General features: G+C 66.0%; 1 protein-coding gene across 1 annotated transcript; it reads left to right on the top strand.

Moving 5' to 3' along the window:
• Window positions 1-388: 388 nt before the first annotated feature.
• On the top strand, window positions 389-14183 carry LOC137459769 (glycerol-3-phosphate acyltransferase 3-like; the record flags this gene model as incomplete). The annotated part of the gene is made up of 4 exons (XM_068170525.1): window positions 389-393; window positions 10285-10406; window positions 11382-11434; window positions 14054-14183. Coding segments are annotated over exons 1-4 (310 nt in total), but the record flags the coding sequence as incomplete, so codon positions are not given.
• Between the last annotated feature and the right edge of the window lie 900 nt (window positions 14184-15083).

Below are 15083 nucleotides of genomic sequence, written 5' to 3' on the forward strand. Positions count from 1 at the left end.
ACAGACGGAAAACTTACAGGCAAACAGCAAGAGCAAAAAGAGCTTCATTGCATTGCCCAATGTAAAATTACACAGAATAATGTGTTTTGGCTCATCCTAGTGATTCTGATCTCTTAATGCTCACACAACAGTTAAGCAGTCACGACACTCAGTTATAAGTTAGATGCTTTCTGTTGACATCTTGGTTTCTCGTGACAGTCGTTGAGGTCAGTGCTAAGCAGGTTTGCTGATTGTCATTTTCATGACAGTTGTGCCGTGTTCGTGTGTCTTGTGGTGAGAGGGTTACAGCACATTGCAAAGTTGATGTTTCTAGGGTTACAACACTTTCTAGGGTTGATGTCCCTAGGGTTACAGCATTTCTAGGGTTGCCATGAGCTAATTTTTCGCTATGGGGTATTCTCTCTTTCCCCCCCCCCCCCCTTTTTATTTTTTGTTAGTAATCTCTACTGAGCAAAATGTAAAGATGAAGCTGCATCCTCTAGGATGTCTACATTCTCAGGCACACGTAGTTAACAAGAGAGAATACAAAGTTATCAAACAACCACAATATTCAATATTCAATCCTAATTCACATGATGCTGTGGTACATTCTTCTGAGTGATGCTGTTTGATCCCAGATGATCATAGCAGTTGTTGTGATCGATGTTCGACTGCATGGGAAATGACCCATGCCCATTAAATCATCCAATGTTACTCCATAAAGTGGATCATTAGGCTGCCTCTGAACGGCTACAATATCCTGACAAACTGATTGCCAATATGCATTCCATAACATCCATTGAGACTGTGTAAGAATAAGTTTCACAACAGTCTTAATCTCTGATGGTAATAAAATATTAGTACTCCACAAATAATTCACCATTTGGCGAGCAGGCTCTCCGTGAAGCCCACAGTCATTCACCGTTTGTCGTAACTGTGAAAGCCATTTCCAGTCTGAATTTGTCAGCTGTGCCTGCATTCCTCCACCTTGAAGCGGAGTATAGATTACCGGGAAGGCACTGTCCATGAGAACTCCCGCGGCGTCCCTAGCACCAGCGTTAAGGGCTTCCCTTGCCATAGTTTGCCAAAACTGCCGTCTCCCTTCGCCCACCTTACCCATTTCCAACACCCCTGAAGAGCTTTGCCCTTTTCAGCTTGAGCCCTGAGTTAAGGCTTCTTCAGGTGGTGGAGGAAAATTCTCACACGGAGGGGCTGAGGGGACTGGGGATTCTTCAACAGCCTGAGACATTGATGGTGCAGGGACACTCTGTGAGGCAGTACCGGGCATAGAACTAGCTGCTAGCTGTACTGTGCGAATTGCTGGTGCTATAGGGTAATCCGTCCCTCCCGTAGCACCCGGAGGCGGGGGAGGAGGTGCTAACCGCGATTGTGCCGCTACAGCTGCCTTTTGCTCAGCTGCATCTTGCTGCAAACAATGCATGACAGTACGCCATGGCTTTGCTAATTTCTTAGAGGTTTTGTCCTCATCTAGTATCGAGATTGAGAGATGGAGACAAAGCTTGATGCAAGCAAGGTGTCTACTTGATTGTACAAAGTATGTCCTTTATATAGGCTAACATAATCGAAAGTAACTAGTGATTGGCAATTAAATGTGTCCATCCGACAGTTACAGATTCGTGATTGGCTGCCGAGAAAATACCAGGGCACACACATGGCTGGGCAAGGCCCAGGCAGGTGATAGACAAACGGCAAAGGATCAAGCATCTCTTATCTAAGTTCAGAGAGAAGACAAAAGACTCTCGCAATGTTTCCCAGCTCTAATTCTCAGGTAGTTGTGGGGCTTCCTGAGTCACAATGGCCATTGGTAATTAGCTAAAGGCTTTTTTCTCTCTACACAGTTGCAGTTTTTCCCAAGGTCTGTGGCCTACAAGGGCTAAAACATTTCCTTCTCTCAGCTGAGCATTGCTTGAGCATTGCACTCCCTAAATTCAGTGGGTCAATCCAACACTGTTTCCCAAAGCTTATCTCCTAACTTGCGCCATTCCCCTTCTTCAAAGACACTATTAGGGCACTGGAAAGACCCTTTAGCAGTACCATAAGTAAACCATCCTGGCAGTTCCTTACTAAGGTCTATATCTTTAACACACCGCTTTTCTAAAGAGCATTTTAACCCCTCCCACGCCGCTTGCCTCTCCATATTTCCCGTCAGCGCTGTTTGCAGCTTTTCCTGAGGGTTTGGGCAGCGTATCTCGGCTGGAGCACTTCTGTAAGTGCCTCCAAGGTGGGGAGCCTCTTTTTCTCGCTCTTTCACCTCCTGTGCTGCTGCAGGGCCGAAAAAGCGTCACAGTGAACTGTGGCCAGGATGGTGTCCTTCAGGAGCAGGGGGGTCCCCTTTTCTTCAGGCGTAGAGTGGTCCCTGTTCGGGCGCCATTTGTGGCGGGGCGGGAAGCATTGAACAGACAATCAATATGATTGGTAATTAAGCTTCAAATTTATTGCTTGAAAGCATGGCTTCTAAAGCATCTCAGCTAAATATGCACAAGTGTCATTATTCTATTGGCTATTAATCCAGGCTTACATCATAATATCCGGCCTGCTTGCGGTTAGACCTACGTGCAACTTCACAACCTCCTTTCTCAGTAGTTCTTTGTTTCACACATGCTTTGTATCACATACATTTCACATGGTGCTATCTCATGAGAAACTGCAAGCACAGTCACAGGGCTGTGGTGGCCTTGCTGCATCAGCATACCTGCTAAGCTGTGAGCAGTAAACAACAAGATGGAGTCTGGCCTACACACTCTGTTCAAACAACTGGTCCATAGAACCATGTCCCTGCAATTCAAGGCATTCCTCAACACATCCCAAGGCAGAGCAGGCTGCTCAGAGCCCTAAAGCAACCTGAGATGGAAGGCTTCCAGGCATGGGGGCAGCCCCCAGCTCTCTCTGGGCAGCCTGGGACAGGCTCTCACCACCCTCAGGGGCAAACATTTCTCCTTCTCTCCACTCTGGCTCTCTCTCTCTGGCTTTCAAACCATCCCCCCCGGCCTGGCACAGCAGCCCCTGAGACAAACTCTGTCCCCAGCTTGCTGAGCAGCCCTTGAAGCCCTGCAGCTTCCTCCCCTGTCCCCCAGGCCAGCAGCTGAAACCCTTTGGTGATGCTGCTGCTGGTGGCTGGGAGGATCTAGGAGCTGAACCTCTCCTGGGGCTAGGCTGGCGCTGAGCTGGGGCTGGGGCGGGGGCTGGTGAAGGCCTGGGGCTTGGCTGGGGGCATGGCTGGGGCCGGGGCTGGGCTGGGGCTGAGCTGGGGCTGGAGCAGGGCTGGGCTAGAGGCTGGGCTGGGGCTGGAGCAGGGCTGGGGCTGGGCTGGGGGATGGGGCTGGGGCTGGGGCTCGGTTGGGGTTGGGGGCAGGGCTGTGGCCGGGGCTGGGGCCGGGTCTGGGGTTTGAGCTGGGGCTAGGGCAGGGCTGGGCTGGAGGCTGGGCTGGGGCTGGGGCAGGGCTGGGAGCTGGGGCCGGGGCTGGGGCTGGGCTGGGGGCAGAGCTGGGGCTGAGGCTGAGGCTGGGGCTGGGTGCTGGGCCAGAGGTGGGGCAGGGCTGGGGCTGGGGCTAGGGTAGGGGCAGGGCTGAGGTGGGGGCTGGGGCAGGGCTGGGGCAGGGCTGGGTCCAGGTCTGGGTCCGGGCCTGGGGATGGGGCTGCTGGCAGGGGTGGGGCTGGAGGATGGGGCTGGGGCTAGGGGCAGGGCTGGGGCTGGACTGAGGCTGGGCTGGGGCCAGGGTCTGGGGCAGGGCTAAGACAGGGCTGGTTCCGGGGCTGAGCTGGGGCTGGCGCTGGGGCTGGGGCGGGGGCTGGGGCAGTGCTGGGCCTGGTCTGGAGGCTGGGCTGGGGCTGGGCTGGGCTGTGGCTCAGCTGGGGCAGGGCTGGGGCATGGCTGGGGCCAGGGCTGGGCTGGGGCTGGGCTGGGGCAGGGGGTGGGGCTAGGGCGAGGGCTGGGCTGGGGCTGAGCTGGGGCAGGGTCTACGGTCAGGGCTGGGGCAGGGCTGGGGCCTGGGCTGGGGGCAGGGCTGGGACAGGGCTGGGGTGGGTGCTAGGGCACGGCTGGGGCTGATCTGGGGGCTGGGCTGGGGCCGGGGCTGGGGCTGGGTGCAGGGCCGGGGCAGGGTTGGAGCTGGGGGCTGGGGCCGGGGCTGGGGCAGGGCTGGGGCTGGGCTGGGGCTGGGCTGGGTCTGGGGCAGACCTTCGGCAGGGCTGGGGCTGGCACTGGGGCTGGGCTGGGTGCTGGGCTGGGGCTGTTCTGGGGGAAGGGCTGGGGCTGGGGCAGGGGCTGGACTGGACCAGGCCTGGGGCTGGGGCTGGGGCCGGGGATGGGGCAGGACTGGGGCCAGGATTGGGCTGGGGCTTTGCTGGGGCTGGGCTGGGGCCAGGGCTGGGGCTGGGGCTGGGCTGGGGCAGACCTGGGGCCGGGGCTGGAACTGGGACTGGGGCAGGCCCGGATGCCACTGCACAGACCACACCTGGGAGGTCCCTACGGGTGGGCCCATCCCAGGGGGTGGTCACAGGTAGGTCTTCCATTTCCCATAATGCCCTGCTCCCATATAAAATGTCCATGCGGGGTCTTCACTTCCTCTTTCTTCCCCAGCTGCAGCCTAGGTAAAATGGCTTGAGCTGCCTCCCTTGGGCCTGCCAAGGCCCAAGGCTGGGTTGGGGGGGAGGAAAGAGCCCTGGGGGGTTTGGGTGTGCCCCCAGGTGGGGATGGGATGTTCTTGGGCATGTTCTGGGATCTCTCTCTTTGTCACAATGCTTGTGGTTCTCTGTAAAGCTTTCATTGGTGTTTTTTATTGTTTTCCTATTTCAACTTTCCATCCCTTTTGCAATCCCTTTGTCTGAGTCGTTGTTTCTGCCCTGCGGTGTGGAGGGGGGTCTGCCCCAACCCATTACAGCTGGGACAGGGGCTGGGGCCGGGGCTGGGCTGGGGCTGAGCAGGGGCTGGGCTGAGGCGGGGTGTGGGACAGGGGTGGGGCTGGGCTGGGGGCTGGAGTCTGGGCTGGGGCTGGGGTTGGGGCAGGGTTGGGGCTTGTCTGGGGGCTGGGGCAGGGCTGGGCAGGGGGCTGGGCTGGGGCTGAGCTGAGGCTGGGCTGGGGCTGGGCTGGGGCTGGGTTGGGGCTTGGCTGGGGCTGGGCTGGGGCAGGGCTGGGGCTGGGCTAGGGCTGGGTTGGGGCTGGGCTTGGGCTGGGGCAGGGGCTGGGGCAGGGCTGGGGCCGGGGCTGGGGCTGGGCTGGGCTGGCATGGTGCTGAGGCTGGGTATGGTCTGGGGCTGGGTTGGACCTGAGCAGGGGGCTGGGCTGGGGCTGGGGCAGGGCTGGGGCTGGGCTGTAGGCTGGGCTGTGAGTTGGATGGGGCTGTGCTGGGGCAGGGCTGGGATGGGGCTCGGGCAGGGCTGGCCTGGGGCTGGGGATGGGTATTGTCTGGGGCTGGTTTGGGCCTGGGCAGGGGGCTGGGCTGGGGCTGGGTTAGGGCTGGGATGGGGCTGGGCTCGGGCTGGGCTGGGGGCTAGGCTGGGGCTGGGACTGGGGCTGGGCTTGGGCAGGGCTGGGGCTGGGGCTGGGCTGGGGGCTGGGCTGGGCTGGGGCTGGGCTGGGGGCAGGGCTGGGAACTGGGGCCGGGAATGGGGCTGAGGCTGGGGCTGGGCTGGGGGCTGGAGTCTGGGCTGGGGCAGGGGTTGGGGCAGGGTTGGGGCTGGGCTGGGAGCTGGGGCAGGGCTGAGCTGGGGGCTGGGCTGGGGCTGAGCTGGGGCTGGGCTCGGGCAGGGCTGGGGCTGGGGTTGGGCTGGGCCTGGGCTGGGGCTGGGCTGGGGGCAGGGCTGGGGCTGGGGCTGGGGCTGGGGCTGGGGCTGGGGCTGGGGCTGAGCAGGGGCCGGGGCTGGAGCAGGGGTGGGGCTGGGCTAGGGGCAGGGGTGGGGCTGGGGCAGGGGTGGGGGCTAGGCTGGGACTGGGAGTGGGGCTGGGCTCGGGCAGGGCTGGGGCTGGGCTGGGGGCTGGGCTGGGGGCAGGGCTGGGAACTGGGGCCGGGAATGGGGCTGGGGCTGGGGCTGGGCTGGGGGCTGGAGTCTGGGCTGGGGCAGGGGTTGGGGCAGGGTTGGGGCTGGGCTGGGAGCTGGGGCAGGGCTGGGCTGGGGGCTGGGCTGGGGCTGAGGTGGGGCTGGGCTCGGGCAGGGCTGGGGCTGGGGTTGGGCTGGGCCTGGGCTGGGGCTGGGCTGGAGGCTGCGCTGGGGCTAGGGCTGGGCTGGGGCTGGGCTGTGGACTGGGCTAGGACTAGGACTGGGCTGGGCCAGGCCTGGGGCTGGGTTGGGTACTGGGGCCGGGGCTTGGGCTGGGGCTGGGCTGGAGGCTGCGCTGGGGCTGGGTTGGAGCTGGGCTGGGGCTTGAGGCTGGGCTGGGGCTTGGCTGGGGTTGGGCTGAGGCTGGAGGCTGGGCTGAGGGCTGGGCTGGAGACTGGGCTGGGGCTGGGCTGGGTACTGGGCTGGGGCCTGTGCTGGGGCTGGACTGGGGCAGGGTCAGGGCTAGACTGGGGCTGGGCTGGGGGCAGGGCTGCGCCGGGGATGGGGGCAGGGCTGGGGTCGGGGCCGGGACTGGGCTGGGGCTGAGCAAGGGCTGGGGCCAGGGATGAGGCAGGGCTGGGGGCGGGGCTGGGGGCTGAGCTGGGGCAGGGCTGGGCTGGGGGCTGGGCTGGGGCTGGGGCAGGGCTGGGGCAGTGCCAGGGATGGGGCTGGGGCTAGGCTGGGGGTAGGGCTGGGTCAGGACAGGGTCTGAGCTGGAGCTGGGCTGGGGACAGGGCTGGGGCATAGCTGTGGCTAGGCTGGGGCAGGTCTGAGGCAGGGCTGGGGCTGGGCTGGGGATGGGCTGGGGCTGGAGCAGGGCTGGGCTAGAGGCTAGGCTGGGTCTGGAGCAGGGCTGGGGCCAGGGCTGGGGCTGGGGCCGGGGCTGGGGCAGGTCTGGGGCTGAGCTGGGGATGGGCTGGGGCAGGGCTGGGGCAGGGCTGGGGCCGGGGCTGTGATCTGGGTCCGGGGCTGGGCCTGGTCTGGGGCAGTCTGGGGCAGGGCTGGGGCTGGGGCTGGGGCAGGGCTGGTGCAAAGCTGTGGCCATGGCTGGGCCCGGGGCTGGGGGCAGGTCTGGGGCAGAGCTGGGGCCAGGGCTGGGGCAGGGCTGGGGCTGGGGCCAGGGCTGGGCTGGCGCTGGGGTAGGGCTGAGCTGGGTCTGGGTCTGGAGGGTGGGCTGGGGCTGGGCTGGGGGCTGGGCAGGGGCAGGGCTAAGCACGGCTTGGCTGGGGCTGGGGCTCAGCTGGGGCTCGGTTGGGACTGGGCTGGGGGCTGGGCTGGGGGCTGAGGCTGGGCTGGGCTGGGGGCTGGGTTGAGGCAGGGCTGGGGCCGGGCTGGGCCTGGGTTAGGTGCTGGGCTGGGGCTGGAGGCTGGACTGGGGCTAGGACTGGGGCTGAGTGCTAGGGTAGGGCTGGAGGCTGCACTGGGACTGGGGCTGGGCTGGGGCTTGGCTGGGGCTGGGCTGAGGCTGGAGGCTGGGCTGAGGGCTGGGCTGGAGGCTGCGCTGGGCTAGAGGCTGCGCTGGGGCTGGGCTGTGGACTGGGCTAGGGCTGGGACTGGGCTGGGCCAGGCCTGGGGCTGGGCTGGGGACTGGGGCCGGGGCTTGGGCTGGGGCTGAGCTGGGGCAGGGCTGAGCCTGGGCTGGGGCGGGGCTGGAGGCAGGGCTGGGCGGGGGGCTGAAGCTGGGCTGGGCTGGGGCTGGAGGCTGGGCTGGGGGCTGGGTTGAGGCAGGGCTGGGGGCTGGGTTGAGGCAGGGCTGGGGCCAGGCTGGGGCTGGGCAGGGCCTGGGCTGGGTGCTGGGCTGGGGCTGGAGGCTGGGCTGGGGGCTGGGGCAGGGCTGGGTTTGGGCTGGGCTGGGACTAAGGCTGGGGCTGGGCTGGGGCTGAGCTGGGGGCTGGGCTGGGCCTGGGCTGGGGCTGGAGGTTGGCCTGGGGCTAGGGCTGGGGCTGGGGTCTGGGGTAGGGCTGGAGGCTGCGCTGGGGCTGGGCTGGAGCTGGGCTGGAGCTGGAGGCTGAGCTGGGGGCTGGGCTGGAGGCTGGGCTGGAGGCTGGGCTGGGGCTGGGGCTGGGCTGGGGCTGGGCTGAGGCTGGAGGCTGGGCTGAGGGCTGGGCTGGAGACTGGGCTGGGGCTAGGGCTGAGCTGGGGCTGGGCTGGGGACAGGGCTGGGGCTGGGCTGGGTACTGGGCTGGGGCCTGTGCTGGGGCTGGACTGGGGCAGGGTCAGGGCTAGACTGGGGCTGGGCTGGAGGCTGGTGCCGCGGCTGGGGGCTGGGCTGCGGGCAGGGCTGTGCGGGGATGGGGGCAGGGCTGCGGCTGGGGCCGGGGCTGGGCTGGGGCTGAGCGGGGGCTGGGGCCAGGGATGAGGCAGGGCTGGGGGGCGGGGCTGGGGGCTGAGCTGGGGCTGGGCTGGGGTCTGGGGCCGGGGCTGGGGCAGGGCTGGAGCAGTGCCAGGGATGGGGCTGGGGCTAGGCTGGGGGTAGGGCTGGGTCAGGACAGGGTCTGAGCTGGAGCTGGGCTGGGGGCAGGGCTGGGGCATAGCTGTGGCTAGGCTGGGGCAGGGCTGGGGCAGAGCTGGGGCTGGGCTGAGGCCAGGGTGGGGTAGGGGATGGTGCAGGGCTGGGGGCTGGTTCGGGGCTGGGGCAGGACTGGGCTGGGGGCTAGGGCCGGGGCTTGGGCTGGGCTCGGGGCAGGTCTGGGGCTGGGCTGGGGATGGGCTGGGGCTGGAGCAGGGCTGGGCTGGAGGCTAGGCTGGGGCTGGGGCAGGGCTGGGGCAGCGCTGGTGCAGAGCTGTGGCCGTGGCTGGGGCCGGGGCTGGGGCAGGTCTGGGGCAGGGCTGGGGCCAGGGCTGGGGCAGGGCTGGGGCTGGGCTGGGGCTGGGCTGGGTCTGGGCTGGGGCCTGGGCTGGGGCAGGGCTGAGGGCTTGGGCCAGGGCTGGGCTGGGGCAGGGCTGGGCTGGGGCTGGGCTGGGGCTGGGCTGGGGCCAGGGGTGTGGTCTGGGGCCGGGGCTGGGGCTGAGCTGGGGGCTGGGGCCAGGGCCTATGCAGCTGCAGTGTAGGTCACACACACAGGTCACTCCTGCACTCATCATCATCCTTCAACCCCAGGGGGAAAGAAACTCTTCCCTTCAGATCCTTCTTCCCCCACCCCTGGGAGCACAGCAGTGATGTTGCCAATGCCCCACAGGAGAGCTCCTGCTGGCAAAAATGGCCTTCAGCAAGCTGGGCTGGAGCCCACAGCAGGGCTGCTGGAACTGGGCTGTCTTTAAGATGCCTTCCAATATCCTAAGGAGGCCTATAGGAAAGCTGGGGAGGGAGAAGTGTGGCCAGCAGGGCCAGGGAGGGGATTCTGCCCCTCTTCTCCACTCTGCTGAGCCCACAGCTGCAGCTCTGGGGCCAGCTCTGGAGCCTCTGTGCCAGGAAGGCTCTGGAGGGGCTGGAAGGTGTCCAGAGCAGGGCCAGGAGGAGGAGCAGAGGGCTGGAGCTGCTCTGCTCTGCAGACAGCCTGAGAGAGTTGGGCTTGTGCAGGCTGGAGAGGAGAAGGCTCCCAGGAGACCTTCTGGTGGCCTCCCAGGGTCTGCAGGGGGCTGCAAGCAAGCTGGGGAGGGACTTTGGAGGGGGTGAGGGAGGGACAGGAGTGGGGGGGCTGGAGCAGAAGTAGAAGTGGGGAGCTGGAGCTTGGCTGTGAGGAAGAAGTTGTTGGGCAGGAGGGTGGTGAGAGCCTGGCCCAGGCTGCCCAGGGAGGTGGTGGAAGCCTCCTGGCTGGAGGTGTTTGCAGCCTGAGGGCTGGGCTGAGCTTTGGGCTCCTGGCTGCAAGAAGGAGCTGGAGGAGCTGGAGCAGGACCAGGGAAGGGCAAGGAAGGTGGGGAAGGGTGTGGAGAAGAGGGCTGGGGAGGAGCAGCTGAGGGAGCTGGGGGTGGGGAGTGTGGAGCAGAGGAGGCTGAGGGAGACCTCCTTGCTCTCTGCAGCTCCCTGAGAGGAGGCTGCAGCCAGGGGGGGTTGGGCTCTGCTCCCTAGGAACAAGGGCCAGGAGGAGAGGCAATGGCCTCAGGCTGCCCCAGGGGAGGCTTAGCTTGGAGAGGAGAAGAAACTTCTTGGCTGCAAGGGCTCTGCAAGCCTGGCCCAGGCTGCCCAGGGAGGGGTTGGATGCTCATCCCTGGAGGGGTTCCAGAGCTGTGGTGCTGAGGCCATGGCTCAGCCCCAGCCTGGGCAGGGGCAGAGGATGCTTGGGCTGAGCTCAGAGGTTGGTTCTCAGCCTCCTGGCCAAGCACAGCCTGAGCCTGCCCTGCCCATGCAGGCTCAGGGCTCTTTCCCTCCCCAGGATTCAGGAGCACATTGCAGACAAGGCCAAGCTGCCCATCCTCATCTTCCCAGAAGGTAGGCACAGACTCCACCCAGGGCCTTGCTCTTCCCTCCCCTCCCTGGCTGCAGGCTGCTGGAGCCAGGCTGCAGCAGGGGGCTGTTGGCTGAGGAGCCTCCAGGATCTGTTAGCCCTCATCCAAGGCAGGGCTCTGACGCTCTGGGGCAGCTCCAGGACGCTCTGAGAGCTGCACTGTGCAGCCCCATGGCTGGGTGCTGAGGCTGCTGGGGGAGGAGCAGCTCAGCATGGGCAAGGGATGGTCCCCTGGCAGCCCAGAGAGCAAGGCTGTGCTGGGCTGAGCCCCAGCAGTGTGGGCAGCAGGGGCAGGGAGGGGATTCTGCCCCTCTGCTCTGCTCAGCCTCCCCTGCAGGGCTGGGGCAGCTCTGCAGCCCCCAGCACAAGGACCTGGAGCTGCTGGAGAGGCTCCAGAGGAGGCCACAGAGAGGAGCAGAGGCTGCAGAGCCTCCCCTGTGGGGCCAGGCTGGCAGAGCTGGGGCTGATGGAGAGGAGAAGGCTCCAGGCAGAGCTCAGAGCAGCTCCCAGTGCCTGAGGGGCTCCAGGAGAGCTGGGGAGGGACTCTGGCCAAGGGCTGGGGGCGAGGGGCAATGGCTTGGAGCTGGGAGAGGGGAGATGGAGACTGGAGAGGAGGAAGAGATCCTTGAGAGAGGGGGGAGGGAGAGACTGGCAGAGGTTGCCCAGGGAGGCTGTGGAAGCTCCAAGCCTGGAACTGTGCAGGGCCAGGCTGGGTGAGGCCTTGGGCAGCCTGGGCTTGGCAGGAGCTCTGTGCCAGGGGCTGGACCTCCATGGGCCCCAAGCTCCTTCCCAGCCCATTCCATGGCAGTGGAGGAGAGAGCAGCCCCTGGGGTGGTCTGAGGGCTCAGCCTTCCTTTCTCTTCTAGCAACCTGAGCTCTGCTGCAGAGAGTTTGGGGTTGCTTTGCTGGTGCTTTCCCTGGGGTGGGATAAACCCTTGCCCTGTTCCCCGCCCTGCCAGGCACCTGCATCAACAACACCTCAGTGATGATGTTCAAGAAGGGAAGCTTTGAGGTAGGAGGCACCATCCACCCCGTGGCTATCAAGGTAAGGGGTCTGCAGCTTTCCACAGGTGGAAGGGCTCCCTGCAGGAGCTCCTGATGGCAGAGAAGCTCTTCCTGGCTGCTAGGGGTCGTTGGGGGGGGACTAAAGCACTGAGTAAGGGTCCTGCACTGCTGGAGTCCTGTGGTGCCTGTGGACAGCCTGAGAGAGTTGGGCTTGTGCAGGCTGGAGAGGAGAAGGCTCCCAGGAGACCTTCTGGTGGCCTCCCAGGAGCTGCAGGGGGCTGCAAACAAGCTGGGGAGGGACTTTGGAGGGGGTGAGGGAGGGACAGGAGTGGGGGGGCTGGAGCAGAAGTAGAAGTGGGGAGCTGGAGCTTGGCTGTGAGGAAGAAGTTGTTGGGCAGGAGGGTGGTGAGAGCCTGGCCCAGGCTGCCCAGGGAGGTGGTGGAAGCCTCCTGGCTGGAGGTGTTTGCAGCCAGGCTGGAGGTGGCTGTGAGCAAGCTGCTGTGGTGTGAGGTGTCCCTGCCCATGGCAGGGGGTTGGGGCTGGCTGAGCCTGGAGCTCCCTTCCAGCCCTGCCAGCTCTGTGACTGTGTGTGGAGCTTCACTCTGGGTTTGCTGCTGCTCTTAGGGGTGGTTAGGTTTGCTCTCCATCTGAGGAGTTGAGCCAAGAGTTCCTGGGCACAAAAGGAGCAGCTAAGGGCAGGCAAAGCAAGGTGGGAGATCAGCAGCTGGCACCCAGCGCTGCCAGCCCTGGGCTGAGCCCCAGCAGTGTGGGCAGCAGGGGCAGGGAGGGGATTCTGCCCCTCTGCTCTGCTCAGCCCTCCCCTGCAGGGCTGGGGCAGCTCTGCAGCCCCCAGCACAAGGACCTGGAGCTGCTGGAGAGGCTCCAGAGGAGGCCACAGAGATGATCCAAGGGCAGAGAGCCTCTGCTGTGGGGCCAGGCTGGGAGAGCTGGGGCTGTGCAGCCTGCAGGCAGAGCTCAGAGCAGCCTCCCAGTGCCTGAAGGGCTCCAGCAGAGCTGGGGAGGGCACAGGCTGAGGGCTGCAGGCTGGCAGAAGCTGGGCTGAGACCTGAGGAGGCAACTCCTGCCCGGGAGGGTGGGGAGCAGTGGCACAGCTTGCCCAGAGAGGCTGTGGGGAAGCATTCCAGTCCAGCCGGGCTGAGGCCTGGAGCAAGCTGTGCTGAGCCCAGCCCCAGGGGCGGGGAGGGAGTTGGATGGTATTTGAGTTGCCTCCCCCGCCCCAGGGCCGTCCCCACTGCCACCCCCGCTGCCAGCCCCGCTGCCCTCCCCTCTGCCAGCCCCAGTGCCCTCCCACTGCCACCCTGCTGCCCTCCCCTCTGCCAGCCCCAGTGCCCTCCCACTGCCACCCTGCTGCCCTCCCCTCTGCCAGCCCCAGTGCCCTCCCACTGCCACCCTGCTGCCCTCCCCTCTGCCAGCCCCAGTGCCCTCCCACTGCACCCTGCTGCCATCCCCACTGCCTGTCCCAGTGCCCTCCCACTGCCACCCTGCTGCCCTCCCCTCTGCCAGCCCCAGTGCCCTCCCACTGCCACCCTGCTGCCCTCCCCTCTGCCAGCCCCAGTGCCCTCCCACTGCCACCCTGCTGCCCTCCCCACTGTCTGCCCCAGTGCCCTCCCACTGCCACCCCTGCTGCCCTCCCCCTCTGCCAGCCCCAGTGCCCTCCCACTGCCACCCTGCTGCCCTCCCCTCTGCCAGCCCCAGTGCCCTCCTGCTGCCATCCCCACTGCCTCCCCCAGTGCCCTCCCACTGCCACCCTGCTGCCATCCCCTCTGCCAGCCCCAGTGCCCTCCCACTGCCACCCTGCTGCCATCCCTACTGCCTGCCCCAGTGCCATCCCCAGTGCCCTCCCTGCTGCCATCCCCAGTGCCAGCCCCCCTGCCTACCCCCGTTGCCCTCCCCAGTGCCCTCTCTGCTGCCCTCCCCTCTGCCAGCCCCAGTGCCCTCCCACTGCCATCCCCACTGCCTGCCCCAGTGCCATCCCCAGTGCCCTCCCTGCTGCCATCCCCAGTGCCATCCCCAGTGCCCTCCCACTGCCACCCTGCTGCCATCCCCACTGCCTGCCCCAGTGCCCTCCCACTGCCACCCTGCTGCCCTCCCCTCTGCCAGCCCCAGTGCCCTCCCACTGCCACCCTGCTGCCATCCGCACTGCCTGCCCCAGTGCCCTCCCACTGCCACCCTGCTGCCATCCGCACTGCCTGCCCCAGTGCCATCCCCAGTGCCCTCCCTGCTGCCATCCCCAGTGCCAGCCCCCCTGCCTACCCCGCTGCCCTCCCCAGTGCCCTCTCTGCTGCCCTCCCCTCTGCCAGCCCCACTGCCCTTCCCGGTGCCCACCCCGGGTGCCCTTCCCGGTGCCCTCCCCCGCTGCCCTCCCCCGCTGCCCGCCCCGCTGCCCTCCCCAGTGCCCACCCCTTCTGCCCACCCCCCGCTCCCCTCCCCGCTCCCCTCCCCGCTCCCAGCCCCGCCGCCCTCCCCTGTGCCATCCCCGCTGCCCATCCCCGCTGCCATCCCCGCTGCCAGACCCAGTGCCCTCCCCGCTGCCACCCCAGTGCCACCCCCGGTGCCATCCCGGTGCCATGCCGGTGCCAGCCGCGGCGCCTCCTCTCTCTTGCAGTACGACCCGCGCTTCGCCGACCCCTTCTGGGACAGCACCAAGCGCTCCATGCTCTCCTACAGCCTCCACATGCTGACCAGCTGGGCCGTGGTCTGCCACGTCTGGTACCTGCCCCCCCATGCTCAGAGAGGTCCTTCAGCTTCTCTGCCTGCTGGGGGCTGGGGGCTGGGGGGGCTGGGGGCCGCCCGCACCGCCCTGCGCCCCGCCCGGGGCTGCAGCCTGCCCAGGGACACCGGGAGCACAACCTGTGCTGGCCATGTGCTGTCCCTCCCCTTCCCTCTCCTTCCCCCCTTCCCTCTCCTTCCCCCCTTCCCTCTCCTTCCCCCCTTCCCTCTCCTTCCCCCCTTCCCTCTCCTTCCCCCCTTCCCTCTCCTTCCCCCCTTCCCTCTCCTTCCCCCCTTCCCTCTCCTTCCTCCCTTCCCTCTCCTTCCTCCCTTCCCCTTCCTTCCCCCCAGACCTGGGACTTCAGCTGGGGGCTGTCTGAGGTTGCCCCCAGAGACCACAGAGCCTCACCCTTGGCTCTTCTGGGCTGATCCTGCCCTGCAGGGCACAGGGCACAGCCTCAGAGGCTCACAGAAGCACTCATGCTGGGACAGGAGATCCCTGAGTCCTGCCCCTGCCCTGCAAGGCTCAGCCTGAGCCACAGCCCCAAGCACCACAGCCCAACAACCCCTCCAGGCCTGGGGAACCACCAGCTCCCTGGGCAGCCTCTGCCACTGCCTGACCACTCTGGCTGGGCAAAGCTTCTCCCTCCTGCCCAGCCTGAGCCTGCCCTGCTGCAGCTTGAGGCTGTGCCCTCTCCTTCTGCCACTCCTTCCCTGGGAGCAGAGAGCAGCAGCAGCCTCTCCACAGCCTCCTCTCAGGGAGCTGCAGGCAGCCAGGAGGTCTCCCTCAGCCTCCTCTCCTCCCCCCTAACCCTCCCCAGCTCCTTCAGCCTTCCTCCAGCCCTGGCAAAGGGCAGGGAGCAGGAGGAGAGAGCCCTGAGCCTCTGGCACCTCTCTGGATGGCTTCCTCCAGCCCTGGCACAGGG

The sequence above is a fragment of the Melanerpes formicivorus genome, unplaced genomic scaffold, assembly GCF_026170545.1.
Source record: "Melanerpes formicivorus ecotype bairdi unplaced genomic scaffold, bMelFor1.0.p_v2 SCAF_410, whole genome shotgun sequence".
Taxonomy (NCBI): Eukaryota; Metazoa; Chordata; class Aves; order Piciformes; family Picidae; genus Melanerpes; species Melanerpes formicivorus.